General features: G+C 47.2%; 2 protein-coding genes across 2 annotated transcripts; one reads left to right on the top strand and one right to left on the bottom strand.

The window, feature by feature from the left end:
• Positions 1-357: 357 nt before the first annotated feature.
• On the top strand, positions 358-13,472 carry LOC114771304 (transcription factor E3-like). The gene is made up of 11 exons (XM_028964917.1): positions 358-545; positions 771-917; positions 4,542-4,655; positions 5,257-5,494; positions 5,578-5,805; positions 8,585-8,668; positions 9,904-10,021; positions 10,233-10,289; positions 10,398-10,473; positions 10,553-10,700; positions 11,066-13,472. Exons 2-11 carry the CDS (start codon positions 775-777, stop codon positions 11,474-11,476), a joined length of 1,617 nt encoding a protein of 538 aa, XP_028820750.1. The 5' UTR covers positions 358-545; positions 771-774; the 3' UTR covers positions 11,477-13,472.
• Positions 13,473-15,811: 2,339 nt separating this feature from the next.
• Positions 15,812-19,913, bottom strand: LOC114771305 (myoD family inhibitor-like). The gene is made up of 7 exons (XM_028964918.1): positions 19,843-19,913; positions 19,664-19,743; positions 19,473-19,552; positions 19,280-19,359; positions 18,435-18,681; positions 17,914-18,108; positions 15,812-16,974 (listed from the first exon to the last, which is right to left on the bottom strand). Exons 5-7 carry the CDS (start codon positions 18,676-18,678, stop codon positions 16,730-16,732), a joined length of 684 nt encoding a protein of 227 aa, XP_028820751.1. The 5' UTR covers positions 18,679-18,681; positions 19,280-19,359; positions 19,473-19,552; positions 19,664-19,743; positions 19,843-19,913; the 3' UTR covers positions 15,812-16,729.
• Positions 19,914-22,164: the final 2,251 nt, after the last annotated feature.

Raw genomic sequence — 22,164 nt, 5'->3', positions numbered from 1 at the left:
TAACACAAGAAATAAAATGTAACGCAAATAGCATTACACATATATATATACACACACACACACACACACATACACACACACATACATACATACATACAATAAGCAATAAAGAGCATATTTTCATGTGTGCCAACAGGGAACATGTTTACGTACAACCCTGCCTACAACACTATCTTCTGTTATGTAGAAATCATACTGGACGATTGTATGAACGGTGTTTGACAGAGACTGATGTCACGCCGGTTTTTAGCGCGACGCTGACGAAACGTCGGGCAACGAGCGGCGGCGCCTGATTGGTCGAGGGGGAGCCGGTCTGATTGGCCCCGCGCCTGTCTGTCCGATCTCGGCTGATCCGGGGCCCGCGGGTTTCCCCCTCTCCCTTCCCTTTTAACCGCGGTGGGGCCGCCCGGGCCGCCGCGGCTCTCGGTCCGCTCCCACTCGCCCGACGGATTCGTGCGGAGCGGACGCCAGCGTCCGGCGGCGGCCTTCCTGAGGAGAACCCGGCTCGGCCGCACGTTGCCCGCCTAGCAAAGCGCGTCAAGGAGGTTCTCCGCCTTCCCGTTACCAACTCGTTAGCCTGTTAGCTTAGCTTAACTGATTGGATTAACTTTTTTTTTTTTTTTTTTTAAAGAAGGTAGCGAACTGTCAGACAGCCACGCAGCCGTCAGGTTTTATTAATCCCGGCCGCGTAGCAATTTAGGCGCGAACGGCCGCTCCCTTTTACCTTCTTTTTTTTTTTTTTTTTTTTTTTTGGGGTGTGGGGGGTGTAGAGACATGTCCGCCCTCCCTGCCGCCGAGGTGAAGCGCGGGGGAGCAGCAGAGGGGAAAGCGGAGCCCGTCGCCTCGCCTGGACGCGACGCGCCGCAGACCGTCTACTTGATCCTCGAACCCGCGTCCGACACGGTCAGCCTGATCAGGTAAAAAAAAAAAAAAAAAAAAAACTCGCGCGTTGGCAGTAAAGTGCGTCGCGACGTGGGAGTAAAATCCCGCTGGCTGATCCGCCGCGGCTGGACGAGTTCGTGCGTGTTCGTAAATTGCACGTTGCTGTGTGTTTACATGCACGCCGGGACTGCTGGACTACATTTCACATTTGCTATCGTCAAGCTGAATGCCAGAAACAGTGTTAATTAGTGTTAATTAATGCCAAAAGTAGTGTTAATTAAGAATCATCCTACAAAATGTTTATGTCTGCCATGTTACTATGTTATTACATATGGATATTGATCATAAAATTGCCTTTACTGGTAGATGTGAACCATGACATTTTATGAAAGCGGTTCGAGGGCCAAGTGTAGAACAGGTTGTGAAAAAAACAAGGAGTTGACAACAACAGGGACCCGGCCCTCGGACCCGCTGTGTAGGTCACCCCTCCGAAGCTTGTCCCCGTCTGCGTTTACGGTGCGCAATGCACAGGCCTGGTGACACGACGGAGAAATAAAGGTACACACAGGGTACAATATTAAACCTCCAGGGACAAAACTGTTCCTTTCAGTTTGTGACACCATGTTGTACATGATTTGGGAGAGTACATATTTGTACCCGTGAACCTGCACCACATGGAAATGATCCCAATTAGTCCAACGTCCCAACAAAAATGCTTGTAAATTGCAAGATTTCGGATGCACAATAGTGACAGAATGGCAAGTGGATCTGACCAATTTTTCAAAAAGAGGCTGATGTTCATGTTTGTAAAAGTAACTTTTTTCACAGCAACACAACAAAGGACAAAAGTAATGTACAGGGTGGGCCATTTATATGGATACACCTTAATAAAATGGGAATGGTTGGTGACATTGAACACATTTTATAAGTGGTCGGAAACTTATAAATAACTCATGAACCAATAAAGTTACGTTAAAACCAATTGTTTTTCTTGTGAAATTACCAATAAATTTGTTACATGACCCTCTTCCTATTGAAAAAACAAAAGTTTTATCCAAGATGGCCGACTTCAAAATGGCCACTATGGTCACCACCCATCTTGAAAGGTTTGCCCCCTCACATATACTAATGTGCCACAAACAGGACGTTAAAATCGCCAATCATTCCCATTTTATTAAGGTGTATCAGACATAGCAGCATGTAGCTCAGTGGACTAAGACTCTGTGCCTGTGAGTTGAAGGTTGCCGGTTCGAGCCCAGCCTCCCCACGTCTGTGGCTCCTTACCACTGCATCATAGTTAAATGTAAATATAACTTTAAATTACACTCATGACAGGTACACAAATGGTACAGATGACTATGGTACAAAAAAAGTACCTGTGAGGACAGGTCCATTATTCTTCAGAAGGGTACTGAACCAGCGACACGCATCTGGGTACCCATATAGGTACACAGTGGTACTTAAATTTCTCTGTGTGTAGTAGTTTAAAAAAATATTACTTTACTCTTATAAACTAAGCTGTCTAATTTATTTAAATTTTACTAAAATACCAGGTGTGATAGACTTTTTAATTGGTCCTGTGTTGTTTTGCCGCAGTCTTGCATGCTACATAAGGCGTTGCGTAGCGAACTGCGGGCTGGAATGTCATTACCAAAGCAGATTTAGCACATGCAGTGTTTTTAAGGCTGTAAAAAGCCGTCTTTTTACTGCTCCCGTCCCTGGACCTTGTTGTTTGGGAGGACGTGACTCAGCAAATCCTTCGCCAGCGGGCTTTTCCCCCCTTCCCGCCCACGTCTGACTTCTCACCACACCAGCTATTTGGCCAATTATTCTGCTATGCACTGTGTGCGCCGGTTGTTGTTTGTGCTGTTCAAGCAGAACAAAGTGAATCACATTTGGATTATACAATATATTTACATTTGCTGGTGCTTTGAAATGAAAAAAAATAAAAAGATTCATGGTTTTAATTGTGAACCCCCTCCTCAGCGTAGCTTGTTTTTGTGGTTCTTTGGATGGTTTTTGGCCTAATTTCAGATGCTGCACACAAAGGTGATGTTCGGGTCGCCACAAGCCCGCATTCAGAATGCGTCGTGCGGTATTTCATAACCTGTGTGGAGTTTCCGCGCATGTTGATGTCGGTCGTTGCTACGCTGTGGGGCAGAATAGGAGACACCCGTCTCCCGTACCAGGCGTGTCCACTCAAAAAAGGCTGCCGCTAAAAACTACAACAACTCGAGTAAAGTGGAACTGTAGATATGCCAACATTCTAGAATGGCCAGAAGTTTATTATTTGCAATATATTCGTTTAGATTTGAAGGAAAATGATTATTATTGTTAATTTCCAGGTTTTAAATTATTTAATTGTATAGAAAATCTGTCTGACAGTTGTGCGAGGGACGTAGGTCAGAGTGCAACACTCTTTGGCCGTGGCGACACGGAATCTCAGCAGACCCACAGATCTGAGGAAATTGTTTTTATTTATTTATTTATTTTCCATAAATTGTTGAAATTTTATGAAGACGTCTCGTGTCCATTAGTCCATTGCGCAAGGACCGGTCCAAGATTCGGGACATGCAATAAAATTTTATTTCCCCCTAAACAAGTTCAAGTTCAAGTGAGCTTTGTTGTCACTTCAGCTGCGTACAGGTTAGACGGGTTAACGTTACAAATTTTGCTTTTGGGGGGTAATACAATCTGGGTCTTAGTTATTGCTTGTAAGTTTATTTTGACCCCTGACCTTTATGAGGCTGTAATTACACACTATGAGCAACATGAAGGTGTGACGAGGGCGGCGCTCTGTCGCCCTCTTGCGTTCGCCGCCACGCTGCTGCTCAGTTTATTTCTGCTTCTCAGGATGGGACCCACTTTCTGTGGGACTCGGACCTGCCCTGTCATGCCTTTTCTGATTATTTTTCCCGGCAGCCGGCCAAGAAAGCTCTGTGTTGGTTAAAAAAAAAGGCAAAACATGACGATCCCCAGTAAAAAATTAAAATGTAGTGCTAATAACGAACTAATACAATATGGTTTTAATTTCATTTTAAAAATCCTTGCGGTACAGAATGCAAAACCTCGCCCTCCTCCCCCTGTACACTTGCTGTCAGGTCCTTAGCACCCTGCTTCTTTTCGGGGTACGTATTTATCAGACGCCCTTATCCAGAGCGACTTACAACCAGTAGTTACAGGGACAGTCCCCCCCTGGAGACACTCTGGGTTAAGTGTCTTGCTCGGGGACACAATGGTAGTAAGTGGGGTTTGAACCTGGGTCTTCTGGTTCATAGGCGAGTGTGTTACCCACTAGGCTCCTACCACCAGGTATTGTGGTCCTGGGTCGCGGCCCCTGCGTCTCCCGGGCACGCATAACAAGTGTACGTTGTCGCAACGACGGCTCCGGGTGTTGGTGAACCGGGCTTGGAATTCCGTTTCGGCTTTCGGAAGCTTGTGGGAAGAAGTCTGTGGAACGCTCCGCGAGGCCGAGCGGACCACACAGCAGCACCGTGTTTTGTCATCTGTGCTGTTGGTTTACTATATTTATATTGTTTAAATAATAGGTGTGTGTGTGTGTGTGTGTGTGTGTGTGTGTGTGTGTGCGTGTGTGCACCACAGTGCCCGGCTGCCTGAAAGCGCTCAGTGTTTGTGTTCTGCTATTGCCGTGTTCCCAGAGTGGAGCCCGTCCTGCCGGAGTCCGGCATCGTCGCCGACATCGAAGTGGAGGGCGTCCTCGCGTCCTCGCCCGACGTCTTCTACCAGCTGAAGAGCCAGCCCATCGCGGTCAGGTAGGTCCGTTCCTGACCACGCCGCTGCACCGTCCCCTAAATCCCCACCAGCCACACAAACAAGCAGCATGTTGGGTAGCTGTGTGTGGCACCACGTTCAGGCAACCTCGTAATTCCGTACGCAAATTTCACCTTTATAGCCATTACAATAACATCATCATAATGCTGGTATTCACAGAGAGGAGTGTGTTTTTTTTGGCGAGTAAACCATGTAAACCCTGGATGAACGTCTCATCTCGGGGACTTTCCAGGCACTGGCCAGATTGAGATTCAGTGCGGGCCTCCGTCTGGGCAGACCTGGTATTAAACGATGGCGTTTTCATCGGGTTCGACTTCCTGTTCTGTTTACGTTCTGTCACACTGTGGGACTTTCCGGTGACTCAGCAGAAGCGGCGTCCGCAAAGAGGAAACGGCTCTCTGTTGTTTGATGGAAGTGTTCTGATTTAAAACGCATCGTTTTTTAAAAAAAAAAAAAAACATGTTAATAAAATTTTTTTTATTAATAATAATGAATGCATTAATTAATTCGAACTTTTTGCAGGTTGTCTGTTAACGTAGCGGCTTTTGTTTGTTGACTCTCCCCCCCCCCCCCCCCCCACAGCTCCTCACAGGCCTCCGCAGACCCCACTCCGCCGCTCAGCGCGGTCATGACGTCGCGGGTGCTGATGAGGCAGGAGCTGATGCGGCAGCAGGCCCACGACCAGGAGCGCCGCGAGACCCAGCAGCAGGCCTCCGCCGCACAGCTCCGCCCCGCCGACCCCTCGCTCGCCATCTCGGTCTCCCCGGCCTTCGCCGCGCCCAGGTCCACCCCGGCGCAGGTGCCAGTGGAAGTGCTGAAGGTACCTTTTAAAGAGGTCTGGTCACATTGGCAGCATTTGAAGGCATTTCCATTTATTCCCTCTTTGTACGATTAACGTTACAGGTGCAGACCCACCTTGAAAATCCCACAAAGTACCACATCCAGGAGGCCCAGAAGAAGCAGGTGAAACAGTACCTTTCACACACCCGGGGCAACAATGCAGCCAGTCAGATGCTCGGGACCTCCCCCTCACCCCACCGCTCCGGCTCAGCCCCGGAGATGAGCAACGCCACCGGCAGCACCCCCAGCAGCCCACTGGCAGACCTCAGCCTTAGCCCCAAGAAAGAGGAGGTGAAGATCCTGTTCTTTATGTTGACACTGCGCACACACACACACACACACACACACACACACACACACACACACACACACAGTAAACTTCAGCCATTAGCAAAGGTCATGCCGTGTTCCAACATTTTTACTGCATGCTAAGGTCCTCCAAACACAGCATTTTAGATCTACATTGATACTGTTAAAAAATATTCAATTAAAACATATAATAATTATGATCTCATTAAAATAGGTTGTTTAAGACAAATTACCAGTCTGTTGTGTTGTCATAAATAAATAGAACTACACATATATAAAAGTAAAGTGAAGTGATTGTCACTTGTGAAACACAGCAGCACAGCACACAGTGCACACAGTGAAATGTGTCCTCTGCATTTAACCCATCGCCCTGAGTGAGCAGTGGGCAGCCATGACAGGCGCCTCAGTAGCACTTTGGCGGATCGGGATTCGAAGCAGCAACCCTCTGATTACGGGGCCACTTCCTTAACCGCTAGGCCCCCACTGCCCCATTACTTCTCTCATTTATTTCTTATATAAAAATCACATACAGTATGTCTCAATGGGCTCAATTTACCTCATTTAGTGCTCATAAAGCACTGACTGAGTAAAATATGAGATTTTATGTTGTTAATTCTGTGCAAAACCTAGGGTTATGGTTTAGATCAGCAGGATCTATTTCAAGGATCGCCACTGGTCAGGATCTATTACATCAAACAGTTCCTGCTTTACCTACAAGCCTTAAAAAGGCACTATACTTACACTGCTCTTCCTGTTAATAATCAATGTGATTAGAACATTTTGTTTACATAAAGGGAACTATTTGGCTTATTCTGCACTAAATTATGGTCTGTCTAAAAAAAGAAAAATGCAGTGATATTTATTTTCTCTGGGTTCAGTGTGTCTTGCTCAGGGACACAGTGTCAGTAAGTGGGGTTTGAACCTGCGACTTTGTGGCCATGTGTGAGCCACCGGGTGGCTGCTATCTCTCCCAGCTCTCCCAGCTCAGCTTTATCTTCATAAGCTGACCATCTGACGATAAGCGGAACGTTTGGATGAGCGATTTTTGCAGGGTGGCCTCGCTGCTTTTTGCTGAGTAATATGGCGCTGCTGGTGTCATCTGAATGCAATTTTCTTCTGGTTAGAATGCATCCGGAACTGACCTATCCGCGAAGTTCAAGTATTTCTCGATTCAGCAGATGCACATTCCTGCACTAATGAAGTGTCGTTACTGAATAATGGGGAGGAGCTGTCTGTGGTGCTGATCCGTGAAGGTTTCGTGGGGTTAAAGGGATCTTAGCAGTTTTGTGCCCTTGCATGACTGGAACAGTGGGCGCAGCGTTGGGAACTTCTGCTTTTTACTCCCATGGTTTTGGCTTTTTTCTCTACTTCAGGAAACAAATGAATAAAATAATTGGCATCGTTTGCATTCGTTTGCTTTTGGCATCTGTCCACGGAAGACCAGGGGAAAAATGCGGCCCGTGCAGTTCATTAGTTTGAAAATCCCCTGCGGTACCTCGCAAAAAAAAAAAAAAGTCACTTTTGAAGCGATTAGTTTGGGCAAAGCGCGAGCGGTGCCTTTTGAAGCGGAGTTGGCTCCCGCTCCGGCCACGGCAGCACACTTTTGTTGCGTCGGTGTGAAAGTTCGCGTTCGTGCAGCCGTGCGTCTGGTGCCACACTGTGCGAGCAAATACCACACCGGCCGCCCAATTACCTCCGCACGCTTCGCGCCCTCCGGCTCCTCATCGCCGGCGAGGCCGTGCGGCTCCGCCCCTCCGGAAACCGAGCGGGAGGAGAAATACGTACGGGCTGTCCAGTGGCTCTTTTCCGTTAAGACGGGCAGGGGCGAGGCTGCCGGCGGTGACGGTGACGCTGAAAACTGCTTGACTGCGCCGATACAAAATGCGAAGAATGCAGAGGGTCCCAAAATCTCCAGAATCTGTCGGACTTGTGCTTCAAATCGCATGCTCGTGTCTCCGTAGGACGCAGGGCTGACATTTCTGACGTCCGCGTGTAGACATCGGGGACATGTAGGATCCCTGGGCTTTCGCCGGCGGAAGACCGGTCACATAAAATGCATCATTTTTGGCCAAAAAGAAAAGACGGGTCAAAAAGTCGGCTGTGAACGAGTCACGAGAAATAAATGATTCTATTTGGAGAGCGAAAATGGTTCGTCTAAAGCTGCAAGCAATATTGCTAAGTTAACAAGAAAAAAAAAAAACGTGGTCAAATATTGACAAAAATGTTCTCGCTTGTAGGAGGTACTGAATTCGTTTCTTTCACAGTAAATACACGGTAACTGGGTCTTTTTCACGGATGTTTTTACAGACATGGTGCCGTAAAGGAGAACTTATTTTGTGCTCCTCTGTTTAATTCGGGTTTTTTTTTTTTTTAAACGAATCGCATCTTAAAAGCAGAAACGTTGGCTGTTCGCACGTCAGCCGCCTGGTTCCTGGTGTTCCTGTGCAGTTTACGTTCTTCAGCTGTAGGCATCAGCAGTGTTTCTGTTCAAATCGAATTCAATCACTGTTAATATCACTTTTTAATAATAATCATTTGAGCGTTCTGCAGTCTTCCTCAGTCTGTTAGGAAGATATGAAAAAAAAAAAATACCCTCGCAGCAGCCCAACACTGTACCGACACTTTCATTACAAATGCCACTCCGGTCTGTAGGACTGCTGTAGGTTGTCTGCTTCTCACATTCATCTCATGGCGTCCTACGGTGGTGGCACTTTGCCGAGAGGTTTAAACCTTTTTCGCGCTTTTTAACCCCCGGATTCAGATGGAGGACGTGATGGAGGACCTCATCAGCCTGGAGTCCAGCTTGAACGACGACTTCATGGCCTCGCTGCAGCAGCCCAGCACGGTACGTTGCCGTGCCGCTTCACCTCAGATTCCAGCTCCAGATCTTTGGTTTCTGTAGAATTTGTCGAGCTCTTTTGGCCGGGTTGTGCAAGGCCTTATCTCTCTTTTTTCCCTTTTCTTTTGTTAATACAAAAGCCGTTCCCCGTCGTTCCTACCAAAACCGCACTCGTGGCTGATAATAACCGGCCACGCCACCGGCGGCCCTGGCCGCCTGCGAGCGACTGGCGTAAAAAAATCTGCCGCGCGTGCCCGGGCGGCGGCGGGTCGGCTGCCGGGCTACCGGAATCCGGCAGGCTCCAGTGGGAGTAAACATCCACTTCTGACACATGGCTCACAAGTGGACGCGCCTGGGCGGAGTCGGCGCGGCAGAGGAGCGTGGGCGGGGCCAGGCCGAGCAATGCAGCCGATAGCCAACTGTGGAGGGATTTTTTTCTCTTTTTTTTTTTTTTTTTCTTTCTTTCCTCCTCCTCTTTCCCAAAAGACATTTCCCCATTTGTCAACTGCCTCTTTTAAAGCGCCACGCCGAGAGAAAGAGGAAGCGCGCCGCAGTGTGCGTCGGGAGAAGATGATTTTGCTTTTACTGCAAGAGGAGAAAAAGAAACAAAGTGACAGTGAGGTAAGGGACGGCGCGTCCTGGACGTCTCGAGTGCCCTCTCGGCGGAGGAGTCCGGGGACCTGATCTGTGTGCAGTGGGGTTGTTTTTTTATTTATTTTTTAATTTTTTTTGCACGCTCTGCGTAAAACCTCCTCTTGAATCGCCGCTTTCGAGCTCGTTCAGAGGAAGCGCGCTCCCGAACGTCGCTGCTCGGCACTTTTTGACAGTTTCCTGCTGAACCAGAACCGGCGTTCCTGGATGCGAGGTGACTAATCGTTGGCTGGGTGTTACTCAACGGCTCTGCTGACTGAAGTAGATTTCCAACCGCACACGACCATTCCTTTCGCAGTTTTCCGGCGAGCCTTAGCTGCGGCGATAAGTGTTTTTTTTTTTTTTTTTTTCACGTATCAGTTTCATTTCACTTTTTTCATATCTGCCGTTCTTCTGGTTTTAGATGTTTTATTGTGTTATATGCAGATTAAATACATTCAACTTTAGCCATTTTTCCCCCAAATGAAGCCGGTCAGAGTGTCTACGTTCAACAGCACGTTGCCTGGAAGGACTCTTATCTTAAGGCAGTTTTGCTGGTAAAACCTGTGGGAGGAGCCTCCTTCTGAAAGCTCTTGATTGGTTGCCCTCAGCTGCCGGTCTCAGGAAACCTCCTCGATGTGTACAGCAGCCCAGGCATGGCAGCGCCGGCCGTCACAGTCAGCAATTCCTGCCCTGCTGACCTGCACGACGTCAAGAGGGAGCTGACCGGTGAGAGCCGCTCATCATTCGGCGCTTTCTCTTCTCCTTTCTGCACTCCTCTGTCCTCTACCTCTCCAGCCCTGCACCTCTCATTTCCACAAAAACGCGTTCAACTTCCCATTTCTAACTTCGACTAGTAACCGCGTCGCTGCTTCTGTAAAGTCAGACCTGGCGGAGGTGTGGCACAAATAAAAAAAAGTGGAAATTCTGTTTTTTGCAGACGTCGAGGCCAAAGCCTGGATGAAGGAGCGACAGAAGAAGGACAACCATAACCTCAGTCAGTCTTTTTTCTGTATTTTTTTTTGTTTTTTCAGTGCTTATTTGTGAGCAGCACTTCCTTGCCTAGTAAAGTACGACAGAATGCCATGTCCTCTTTATTCTGCAGTTGAGCGAAGGAGAAGGTTTAACATCAACGACCGCATCAAGGAGCTGGGCGCGCTCGTCCCGAAGTCCAGTGACCCGTGAGTGTTCTGACAATGAGCTGGAAGCCGAGACTCGGGAGTATTTCCCTTCACTGCATGGGGTTTTGCTTTAAACCAGTGAGATGCGCTGGAACAAGGGCACCATCCTGAAGGCCTCGGTGGACTACATCCGCAAGCTGCAGAGGGAGCAGCTGCGGGCCAGGGAGATGGAGACGCGGCAGAAGAAGCTGGAGCACACCAACCGCAGCCTGCAGCTACGCATCCAGGTCAAGTCTAAAATCCGCCGTCTGTGTATCTTGTATCACAGCTTCAAAATTTAAGGCAAGCGGCTACGAAGCATTTTTATGGTCTCTCAATGTAAGTCTGACAGCATTTACTTATCCAGAGCAACTTACAATCAGTAGTTACAGGGACAGTCCCTCCTGGAGACACTCAGGGTTAAGTGTCTTGCTCAGGGACACGATGGTAGTAAGCGGGATTTGAACCCGGGTCTTCTGGTTCATAGGCTACTACCACCCTAGTCTTCACAAGTACATGGGTCAAGAACATAAAAATGCTTTGCAATCGGTTGCCTTTTGGGGAAATTCTGGAGGTTTGACCGCCCTGACCTTGTTCTTGGCTCCATCTGTAGGAGTTGGAGATGCAGGCCCATCTCCATGGCATCACCCCTTCAGCGGTGCCTGCTGTCCCAGGCGCTGATCTTCTCCTAAGCCAGCAGCAGGAGCCCAGCGCAGGAGAGCCGCTCTCCAAAAGCCTCCTAACCCTCGAGGGGCCAGGACTGGGGCAGACCACCTTCCTGACCCAGCCGACCCCTGCGCCCACCAACGGCACCATCTCCAACCCGCTGGACCACCTGGACTCTTTGACCTTCACTGAGCTGGACAACCCTTTCAGCCCGGTCCTCATGCCAGATATGGACATGGACCTGGGGGACATGCTCTCCCCCGTGGGCGCCGCCGACCCCCTGCTCTCCTCCGTCTCCCCTGGTGCCTCCAAGACCAGCAGCCGGAGGAGCAGCTTCAGCATGGAGGAGGACTCGTGACGCCGTGATGCCAGGGGAGGGGCCTCAGCCTCCGACGCTGCCTGATAGAGCGGTGCGATATTTTACAAGTCGGGTCGCGTGTTCCGCCCCTCTCTGTATTACCGCTGTAGCCAATCAGATCCGTTCCGCAAACCACTCCATGTACACATTCACTCACGCATAGAGCTACAGCACTGGATAGCATTCACACACACACACACACACACACACACACACACACATATATATATATTACATAGACACATATGTAGAAAACAGAAAATTATTATAACCATTTTTTGTTTTTAATGCTCAGAACTGTAGTACTCTTGCTTTCCGCAGATTTGCTTTCCTGGCGCCTTCTTCCGTGTTTTGCACGATGCCTCCCGTCGCTAATGCAAGACACACATTTTTATTGACACAATGACGCAGACCCGCGTTGCCCCGCGCGTGCCCTCAGGAAGTCGCCCCGATCGGGAGCGACGAGTGCGCCTTGGCCTCCTCCTCCTCATCTGCTGGGAATTCGAGGTTTCCTTCCTGTGGATGTGTGTGGGGTCGATGGCGTGAACGCCAGAGCGGCGAAGCCAGTTTACAGGGATCATGTGACCATCAAACAGCTGCTACTCGTGTTATGTTATGGACCGCGGTGACCCCGGTTACTGAGTTGATGTTAACGATGAAATCGTAAATCTCATTTGTTCTCTTCCGATGCCTCTCTGAAACACAGCGTGATTTAAGAAGCAGGTTTTTTTTTTTTAGTGAGAATTTCACCTGACATTCCGGACGGGATGGCCGCGCTGCTCCTCCTGTCGTGTGAGAGATGTTTTGTTTTTTTTTTTAATACGAAATAACATCACAATGATAAGCAGACAAACATTTGGAGTGAGGATGAAGGGAAACATACAACTTGCTGTTACCTGATTTTTTTTATGGCACTTGTTTTTACATCATTCCGCACATATATGCAATGCCTGTTGGTGGTGTTACGTGCGTCCGTCGTCGTGTACGTATTACAAACCGTTGTCTACTGAAATATACATGTTGTACAAATACTTTTGTAGTGTGAGCTGTACACTTCACTACATAATACAGTCAAACGTAATTAGTCTAGGGCTCACATTTATATTATGTGACCACTAACTTTGTGTAAAAGGGGTTATGGGAGGAGTCATTTAAAAGTATTTCGATTATAGAATAAAAGTATAAATGCAGGCCATTTCACCTGAATCCATAATAGTATCATAACGTGGAAGTTCTGCAAAGATTAATTTATGATTGGGTCACATATTGGACGTTGCTCATTTGTGATTGCCTTTATGTTAAGGCGCGCTTTTGCGTACGAAAGCGGCACGAGTTCCTTGAACGATCTTCAACCAACAGAACAAAAAACGCGGCTCTGCAATTATTTATGATTTGGGGTGATGTGTGGTCCCAGGTGCCAGATCCCTGGAGATCTGAACGAGTGTTGTCCTTACATTAAAGACACCATTAAAAAGAATACATATCTATATATTTTATTGAGAACTGTGAACATTGATGCAACATTGTTTCCACCTTTTGTAAAGTGTAACTGCATTTGTCCTTTGTAGTCATTTCAGATTAATGATCCTTTTATTTTTCAAATACTTGTATGCATTGTGCAATTGTGTATATCACACAGAAAAGACAGTTTTACACAAGCTCACGACAACTTTAACAGAACGGGGAAATCTTTGTTAACGTTTCTTTTCGATGATTTGCATTTGATATGAATTTTGTAATCAGACACAGTACATGTCGACTCTATGAGAGGAAAGGGAATTTATCACATCTCTGTTTTTTTTCACATAGGGCTCTTAAGTGGTTGCTGTTATGTTCTATTAGCACCACAGACAACAGATATTTTTAATTCCTGTTTCATTTGTTTCTTTTTTTATTTCTTTTAATGTAAAGAAATTATTTTTTATGATTCAAAATCAGTGTCCTTGAATTTATACTAATGCTAAAATAATAAAATCTATTCAGGGGTGAACTTTAATTGATTTAAATAAGAGATTATATTTGACATTTTCACATAGAAGTACATGAAATGCGGGCTTTCCGCCACCAGGGGGCGACTGTACCCTGCCAGATATAGCCTGCCCTGTATTCGTGCGTTAAATATCTGAATAAAACGCAATGCATACTACGAAAAATACATTTATTCCAATAGCATTCAGGATTTCAAGGTCAAATTCACTGGTTTATTTGGACATAAAAACAGACGAAGACGTGAACAGGTTTTTGCGTCTCGCCGTATAAAAGCTCATGTTTTAAACGTGCCTGCCATGATATTGGATTGCTGGGAGTGGTATTAAAATTCAGAGGGATCATTGGTTTTTGATGAACCCCTTTCACCTTCCTAAGCCGCTGTTAGATTTGGGCGTGGCTCGGTGTTAGTTTAACCCTCCGCTCGGTGGGCCTCTGAATGGGTGTGTGCTGTTTGGACAGACCTGGATTCGTGATTGGCTCGTGATTAATGCGTGTTTTTTAATTGTGATTGTAAGATACCATATAATATATATTGCTATCAAACTAGTTAATTTCCCAAATTTCCCGTGTGCCCGGCGCCGCGGCCGACTTCGTGAGGTGTTATTTATAAGAAGTGCTGTGCCGGAGCGCGGTCTGGCCCTGGCCCGGTGGCCGATGTCAGGAATGTGCACACCGGTTAGGGGCTTTTTTTTGGTCGAGGGTTCAGGGCTGGGAGTCCAGCCTCTGGAACCATGTGGCGATGGGGAATGGCCACGCTGAGCATGGAACGGTCCCAACGCTGTAAAAGCTGCTTCCTGCCTTTTCGGGACGGGGGGTTTGGGCCGGCGCTTTGATGTGCGGCGGGCAGAGGTCCTGGGCCGGCGCGGGGCTGGACGCGCAGAGGCTGGCCTGTCAGCCAGCACTGTCATTTCAGTCACTTCCTTCACTTCCTGTTGACGCCACTTGGCACGCCGCTTCAATAAACAATTCCTTCCTGGCCACGTTGTACCCGACCCACAGCGTGGAAGAAAACCCACAGCCTCCTATACAGGGGTCACTACGAAATTACAGCTGAAGGCTGATCTTCCTTCAAAAATCCAATTCCAGCCCGATCCACCGAAGTTCAGCACCAAAGAACATCAGTAGTCCTGACGGCTTCGGACCAGAGCAGCGTGTGGGTGGACGCTTGTCACACCACTTCCTGGAAGTTCACTTGTATCAGGCCTTATGGAGCAGCTCAGGTCTCTGCTCTCTTTACACGGCCCGCTTTGGACCTGGGGGACGGAGGGATACGTCACTGGCAGCTCCGTTATCTTCAAGCTCGGCGTGTGAAGCGGGCGTCCAAGTCCAGTCCATCCCCACGGTGAATAACCAGGGCAATATGTTGTCCAGACGACGCAACGTGGGCTGTTTTCTGATACTGCTGGGTACATAACTCCACATGTTCATTCATAGTTTTGATGCCTTCAGTGAGAATCAACCAACTTAAATGGTCATGAAAATAAAAAAAACACATTGAATGAGAAGGTGTCCAAACTTTTGGCCTGTGCTGTATAGCAACAGTGGGACACAGTGTGTGGCTGTAGACTAGTGGGTGACACAAATTCCCAGGTTCGAACCCCACTTACTACCATCATGTCCCTCAGCAAGACACTTAACCCTGAGTGTCTCCGGGGGGGGGGGGGACTGTCCCTGTAACTACTGATTGTAAGTCGCTCTGGATAAGGGCGTCTGGTAAATGCTGTAAATGTGCAATTCTGCGAAGTCCAATGACCCAGGGCAGAGTGGCCAGATACCCAATAACCCGATAACAAATGCCCCAATTCACCAAAGAAAAGACCCAAAATATGATATTTACCTTTTTAACATTAATTACCACGTCTAGACCACTGCAGCATGTGTCACGGGGGGACCGGGGGGGCATTTACAGACATGACGGCAGGAAAGGAGTCCCAGCAGGAGCAGACATGCAGGGCCTAATGCAGCATGAGTGCTGAGAGGCAGAGCAGCGGCAGGGAGGGGGGACAGCGCGTGGCGTGTTAAAGGGGGCAGAATAGAACACATTTTCCCCCTTATGTCGTCACGGGGGGGATTTTTTTTAATTCTGGAAAAACGCCGACACGACTTCCTCTCTGCACCAAACATTGTGGATGGTGTCGATGACGTCATTTCCGCGAATTACTTCTATAGGCCGCTCCCCTTATCGTCCCGCCTCTCTCCGCCTCATTAGCATTTAAAGCTCCAGACCCCGAATCGGCGCGTCCTGGGAAATTGTGGGACTGGATCATTGTGGCCTTAATTCTGCACCAAGGCTGAATTTTGGAAAGAGACTTCAGATAAAGTATGAGGAGACCAATAAGAACGATATAAAAGCCAAAAACAGTAATAATGCAGTAAATGCGGGGACCACCAACCCAAAGCCGCTCAACGACATCATATTTACAGAGAAGATGCGCTTCTTTCTACAGAAATGGGCCACATAAACTGTCCCAAGTGACAAAGTGGCTCCTTCCGGCATCACATCTACACTGAAAAACGCTGTCGCTTGTTTAATGTGTAGTTACGAAAATATTCATTCGTTCTTTTAAACTACGATGTCTAATTTATGCTTAAATAGTAAATAGTATTTTCATTTGACTATAATCTACTGGCAGCAAGTTTGGTTTATTGCAGCAATGCCAAAAAAATTGGATGTGACAGATTACGTAGTTTTTTTTTTTTAATTTTGCCAGTGATTTCTTTTTTCAGTGTAATTCATCTGACCTCTGCCTCCCCCCAGTTCCCACAGTGTGACCTTCATTCGTGGTGTCTTGGTTTACTGGTGTCGTCTGACAGAAACGACTTTCTGTTTAAAAAAAAAAAATCCCAGATTTAAAACATCTTTACGTTCTCTGCGCCTTTGAATCCGTATCCTTGGGATTAGTTTGAAATTAGCTGAATACATGCTGAACTGATCTCAGACCAGCGCTCAGACCCAAACTATTTCAAAACGGCTCCATTTGGGAGGGAAATAGACTAATTTGGCAACACTGAATGATTCACTTGCCCATACCAGTATAATGATAGCAGTAATAGTTTAAAAAAAAAAACAATGATTGAATGCTATTGTTTGAAATTAATACCTGGAATTGATTTTGAAAACATAATATTTTTGTGTACAATAAATATGAAACAACCGCGTGAACACATTCTCAATACAATATGCATTACGAATCTTATCTTTTACCACACAATACCGTACAAAAGCACATAAATGGCGCTCCTGTCTTGCACTTTCACACTTTTTCAGGCAGTGAAGCATATGGAGCAACACTCCAAGCAGATCTCCAGACAGTCGGAAGACTGACAGCAGTCCTCCATTATCCCACAATCCACCAGGGCGTCGCAGGCCTCCTCGCCGCAGGCCACGCCCTCCCCGCAGCAGCACAGCGCCTCGCAGGCCGGCCCACAGGCCAGACACTGGGCGAGCACGGAGCACAGCGACAGAACCTCGCAGAACAGGCAGGCCAGCACGCAGTGGACACAGCAGTCTGGAACGCGAAGCACAATAAGAACCATGAGGCTTCTGGGAAACGCCGGGCCCAGTCACTGCACGGAACTACCGTGACAATTATTACCAGGGCAGATTCCAAATTACTGGTCCCTTGTAGGTAATAACGGCCATTAATTCATCGTAGCATTCATATTCCAGAGGTTCTGCTTTCGTACGGTAGCTCATTGGCACCGGGCGGCTTTTCTCCAACTGTGACGAGCGCGCCCTGGACGCGAGGCGTGAGATAAAATGTGTGCGGAATGTCAGATAACGCCTGGAGCCCCCTGCAGCACCGAGATATTACAATATGTGGTAGTGGCCGAGTGGGTAACACAGGAGACTACCATCGTGTCCCTGAGCAAGACACTTAACCCTGAGTGTCTCCGGGGGGGGACTGTCCCTGTAATTACTAATTGTAAGGCACTCTGGATAAGTGCGTCTGATAAATGCTGTAAATGTAAATGCAATATATACAGTTCGTGAACCACGGTCATCAATATTGACAGGTTCAGTTATTGATGGTTATTAATAGACATTACTGATTGATAAAGTGATTCCTTTTCTTAATTGAAATGTGACCTCTGCATTTAGCCCACCTCCATTTTGTGAGCAGCGGGCAGCCATGACTGCGCTGCCTGGGCAGCAGTGTGTGGGGGGGGGGGCGGCGGCACCTCAGCGGCCCCTTCCGATTACGGGTCCGCCTCATTACCCGCTGCCCCGATACACAGTAATTATTACAATTATTACAAGTCCTGGCCTGGACACTGAGTGTGCAGAGTTTAAGTGCTCTCCTGGTGTTGCCGCGGGTTTCCGCCGGGTTCTCCGATTTCCTCCCGCTGTCCGAAATTATTTGCGCGAGGTGGATTGGCAACTCTGGATTGTCCGTAGGCGAGTGAGTGTGTGAGTGAGTGAAGGGTGTGTGTGGGGCCACCCTCACCGTCACCGGCCACCTTCTGTATCTGGTCGGCGTTGGCTTGGAAGCTCTGCTGGTTCTTGCCGGCGGAGGGCGGGCGCTTCTTGTCCTGGTGTCCGCGCCCCTTGCACGGTGATGCCCGACCCCCAGAAGCAGCTGGAGGGGTGCAGATGGGTGGGGCGACCTGCTGCTTCGCCGCAGGGTTTTCCGGAGGATTCTCTGAAAAGAGCAATTAAACAGTTAATTACTTAATTCACTGGACGGGTCCCGCACCTCACTGTCCATTAGTGAGCATGAGACAAAATGACTGAATGTCGGTTCCGAAGCATTATCCTTATTAATATTATTCTGGTATTAAAACATCAGTTTTGGAGAAATTATTGTACCCCCTTATTTCATCCCACGAAGGTCGGCAGTTCAAAAAGTTCCCATAAGCTGGTCCTGAGCAGTACAGGTTGGAAGCAGGACGGAGGACGTGTGTCCTCCCCAGATTCCCGCTTCATGCACCCTTCATCACAAACAGTCCTGAGAAAATGTGAGGTTACCTCTCTCCAGCTTCTGACAAAGTGTTGGAACGTGGTCGGGCAGCAGGAGGGTGTCTTCGTTGGAGCAGGTCTCGTCCGTGATGGACTCGCTGCTGCTCCCGTGATCCGCTTCTGCTGGACCAGGGGATGGACTGGACTTGGATGCCTGCTTCAGGTTGTTCTGATGCACGTCTGGACCCTCCGCTGGGTCCTGCCCAGCATCACGTCCGTCCATCGTGGCTTCTGTCTCCTCTTGAGACACCATGCACTGACAGAACAATGCGGGGAAACAGAAATCAGACCTTGGACTGGCGGGGAAATAAATTCTGTATTATTTAGGGTGGCAGTAGCCAAGTGGGTAACACACTGGCCTATGAACCAGAAGACCCAGGTTCAAATCCCACTTACTACCATTGTGTCCCTGAGCAAGACACTTAACCCTGAGTGTCTCCACGGGGGGACTGTCCCTGTAACTCCTTGGTCGCTGTGGATAAGGGCATCTAATAAATGCTGTAAATGTACATATTTAATAAGGCTTAATCTCACAATTAAAGAAGTGCTTTGTAAAACATAGTAATTTTTCATTTGTAAGCTGCCCCCTGTATTCCTTTTCACATCTTTATTCTTTCATTTTGGTCTTTTAGGACACCCATGACAACTTCTTTTTTACAGACACAGACACACCCCGCCGGCATCAGCAACACTTACAGGCTTCTATTAATAAAACGGCGCCTTCCATTCCTGGGGAAATGATAGCGAGAAATCTAACCAGCACGCAGGCATTTTTTTTACGTTTGTTAAGTGGACTTTTCCCACGTCCACTTTTCTGTCGTGTTGCCAGATCAGAACCGTTTCTCCCCGCTTACCTGGACGGAGTTCTGGTCCAGTCCGCGGCCGCGGAGGAGTAAAGTAATGCGGGGAGAGTGAGTAGCTCCGCCGAGTCCAGCTGCGGTGGTGGAGGGAGAGAGAGAGAGAGAGAGAGAGAGACCGACGCACTCTCCCTTACTGTAAAATTGTAAAATTCGTGTTGCCAGATCAGACCTTTTTCTCCCCGCTTACCTGGACGGAGTTCTGGTCCAGTCCGCGGCCGCGGAGGAGTAAAGTAATGCGGGGAGAGTGAGTAGCTCCGCCGAGTCCAGCTGCGGTGGTGGAGGGAGAGAGAGAGAGAGAGAGAGAGACCGACGCACTCTCCCTTACTGTAAAATTGTAAAATTCGTGTTGCCAGATCAGACCTTTTTCTCCCCGCTTACCTGGACGGAGTTCTGGTCCAGTCCGCGGCCGCGGAGGAGTAAAGTAATGCGGGGAGAGCGAGTAGCTCCGCCGAGTCCAGCTGCGGTGGTGGAGAGAGAGCGAGAGACCGACGCACTCTCCCTTACTGTAAAATTGTAAAATTCGTGTTGCCAGATCAGACCTTTTTCTCCCCGCTTACCTGGACGGAGTTCTGGTCCAGTCCGCGGCCGCGGAGGAGTAAAGTAATGCGGGGAGAGTGAGTAGCTCCGCCGAGTCCAGCTGCGGTGGTGGAGAGAGGGGGGGGGGGGGGGACCGACGCACTCTCCCTGCTGTCTCGTACCGGACATGATTATTACTGTGGTATTTACACCTTATTATCACCGTCCCGCTGTTGTTATTTTAGCACCTAACGTTCGCGTTGGTAGAAATTTGCGGGGAAAGCCTATTTGTGATTTTGTGGATACGCGAAGGAACCTTCTGCGTTGAGTAAAGAAACATTTTGTCTGTGTATTTTTTCCTCTACGTTTGTTGCCTCAGGGCGACATTGTGCAGTTAGACCACTTTTGTTTGGCCTGTAACATGCTCATGGATGGAAATGTGCTGGGATGCATAATTATCATAATAATATTTTATCATAATAGCATTTTCCCAGGAAATGGATGGAAGAACATCCAGCTCGTTCCTTCATTTTGTGAGGAAAGTCAGCTTGATGAGCCTGGTGGTGAAGAAGAATGGTCGTAATAAATGTGTTTGTTGTGGTACACTTTTTTGCAATAAAACCTTTTCTGATGATTTTTCTAATAACTGCGTATTTGAACTGTACATTTTAAAAATTATTCGGCTTGCATGACTGCAGTGGCGCTTCTACGCCTGTAGGGGACATTTTTTAACAAGGGTCGCATTTACAAAATTACTTTTTTTTACATGGACAGTTTCAGAAATACTCAATTTTGGACATAAAAACTGTTTATGTGAGAGCTTTTTTGAAAGCCTTCGACATTAAATTAACCTTATTTACACTTTATAAATCGAGATTGGTGTCATATGACCCATGTTTTTTTGTATCTAAAAAAAAACTAGCTTCACCGTTACACCTTTATACAAAAACATTAAATAATGCAGCATCTACGAATCCATCATCCAAACTTTATAAACACTGTATGAAATTATAGTGTAATGGTATAGTGCTTTTCACAGGTGTAATTGTGTGTACAGGGGAACTGTATAGGGTGTTCGAGGGATTTGGGGGTCGGTCCTACAGCAATATTACCCCAGAAAGAGAGGCAAGCAGGGCAGTGTCCCAGATATATATACTACAAACCCAACCCCCCTAAAACAACATTAATTTTGACCTTAATTTCCCCACAATAAAATTAAAGTCAACACAAACTAAGGGGAAACTAAAAATTTCCCCTCAATTCTATAAATTTAATCCTCAAAAAAAATCCTTACATTGTGCCTTAATTCTGACAGTTTAAGAGCATTTTTTAAGCAAGGAACCCTAACCCTAATTATTTTTTCATTTAAGATTTATTTATAAAGTTTAAAAAAAAAAAAAAGATTTGCATTAACAAAGTTAATAATACAGAAGAGCCCCCATTCCCAATCCCACCCACAAACAAGTCAAAAGAGGGAAACGTCAATATGAAGAAATATACCAAAGTGGAAAATAGCACGACAGGAGGGAGGAGAAAAAATGAAGTAAAAAAGGGGGATGTGTGCTGCTAAAGTGAAGAAAATAAAAATGCTGTGCTAACACAGGGCATAGGTTGCTCAGAGGTTCAACATGGACTAAGGAACTAATTTCCCAAATTCTGGAAAAAAGTAACAGTCTCACAAACAGAATGTGCAATGCTTTATAAAAGATAAGATAAGATGATCCTTTATTAGTCCCACAAGTGGGAAATTTACAATTTAGTAAATTTTGTAAAAAAAAAAAAAAAAGCTCCCATTCAGAGTGAAAAAGGGAACACAAACAACACACTGTCGCTCCAAGTCAATCATGCGTCTGTGACATCAATCACTTTGGAAGCAATATCAGGACTGACAGCAATATCACTGACTGACAATCAGTTTCACATGCTGTTGTGCAAATGGGACAGACAAAAGGGGGGAATTATAGGCAATTAGCAAGACGTCCCCAATAAAGGCGTGGTCCTGCAGGTGGTGCCCACAGACCACTTCTCACTTCCTGTGCTTTCTGGCTGATGTTTTGGTCACTTCTGAATGCTGGCGGTGCTTTCACTCTATTGGTAGCATGAGACGGAGTCTACAACACTCACAAGTGGCTCAGGTAGTGCAGCTCATCCAGGATGGAACATAAATGCGAGCTGTGGCAAGGAGGTTTGCTGTGTCTGTCAGCGTAGTGTCCAGAGCATGGAGTATTTTTGCATCTTATTCATGTGGACATTTTTTATGTTTAACCCTTGATTTACATTTACAGCATTAATCAGACGCCCTAATCTAGAGCGACTTCCAATCAGAAGTTACCTCTGACTTTGGAATTCTGGTTCATAGGCCA

This window comes from Denticeps clupeoides, unplaced genomic scaffold (genome assembly GCF_900700375.1).
Source record: "Denticeps clupeoides unplaced genomic scaffold, fDenClu1.1, whole genome shotgun sequence".
Lineage (NCBI taxonomy): Eukaryota > Metazoa > Chordata > Actinopteri > Clupeiformes > Denticipitidae > Denticeps > Denticeps clupeoides.
This window is presented reverse-complemented; position numbering and strand designations above follow the sequence as displayed.

What these genes read in the sequence shown, in the direction of transcription:
- LOC114771305 (XM_028964918.1), bottom strand. Translation starts at nt 18,678, where the DNA reads ATGGTGTCTCAAGAGGAGACAGAAGCCACGATGGACGGACGTGATGCT. An exon ending in TTGTCAGAAGCTGGAGAGAG is followed by an intron (nt 18,109 to 18,434) that starts GTAACCTCACAT and finishes TGCTCTTTTCAG; the next exon opens with AGAATCCTCCGGAAAACCCT. An exon ending in ACAGAAGGTGGCCGGTGACG is followed by an intron (nt 16,975 to 17,913) that starts GTGAGGGTGGCC and finishes TTCGCGTTCCAG; the next exon opens with ACTGCTGTGTCCACTGCGTG.
- LOC114771304 (XM_028964917.1), top strand. Translation starts at nt 775, where the DNA reads ATGTCCGCCCTCCCTGCCGCCGAGGTGAAGCGCGGGGGAGCAGCAGAG. An exon ending in TTAGCCCCAAGAAAGAGGAG is followed by an intron (nt 5,806 to 8,584) that starts GTGAAGATCCTG and finishes CCCCGGATTCAG; the next exon opens with ATGGAGGACGTGATGGAGGA. An exon ending in GAAGGACAACCATAACCTCA is followed by an intron (nt 10,290 to 10,397) that starts GTCAGTCTTTTT and finishes TTTATTCTGCAG; the next exon opens with TTGAGCGAAGGAGAAGGTTT.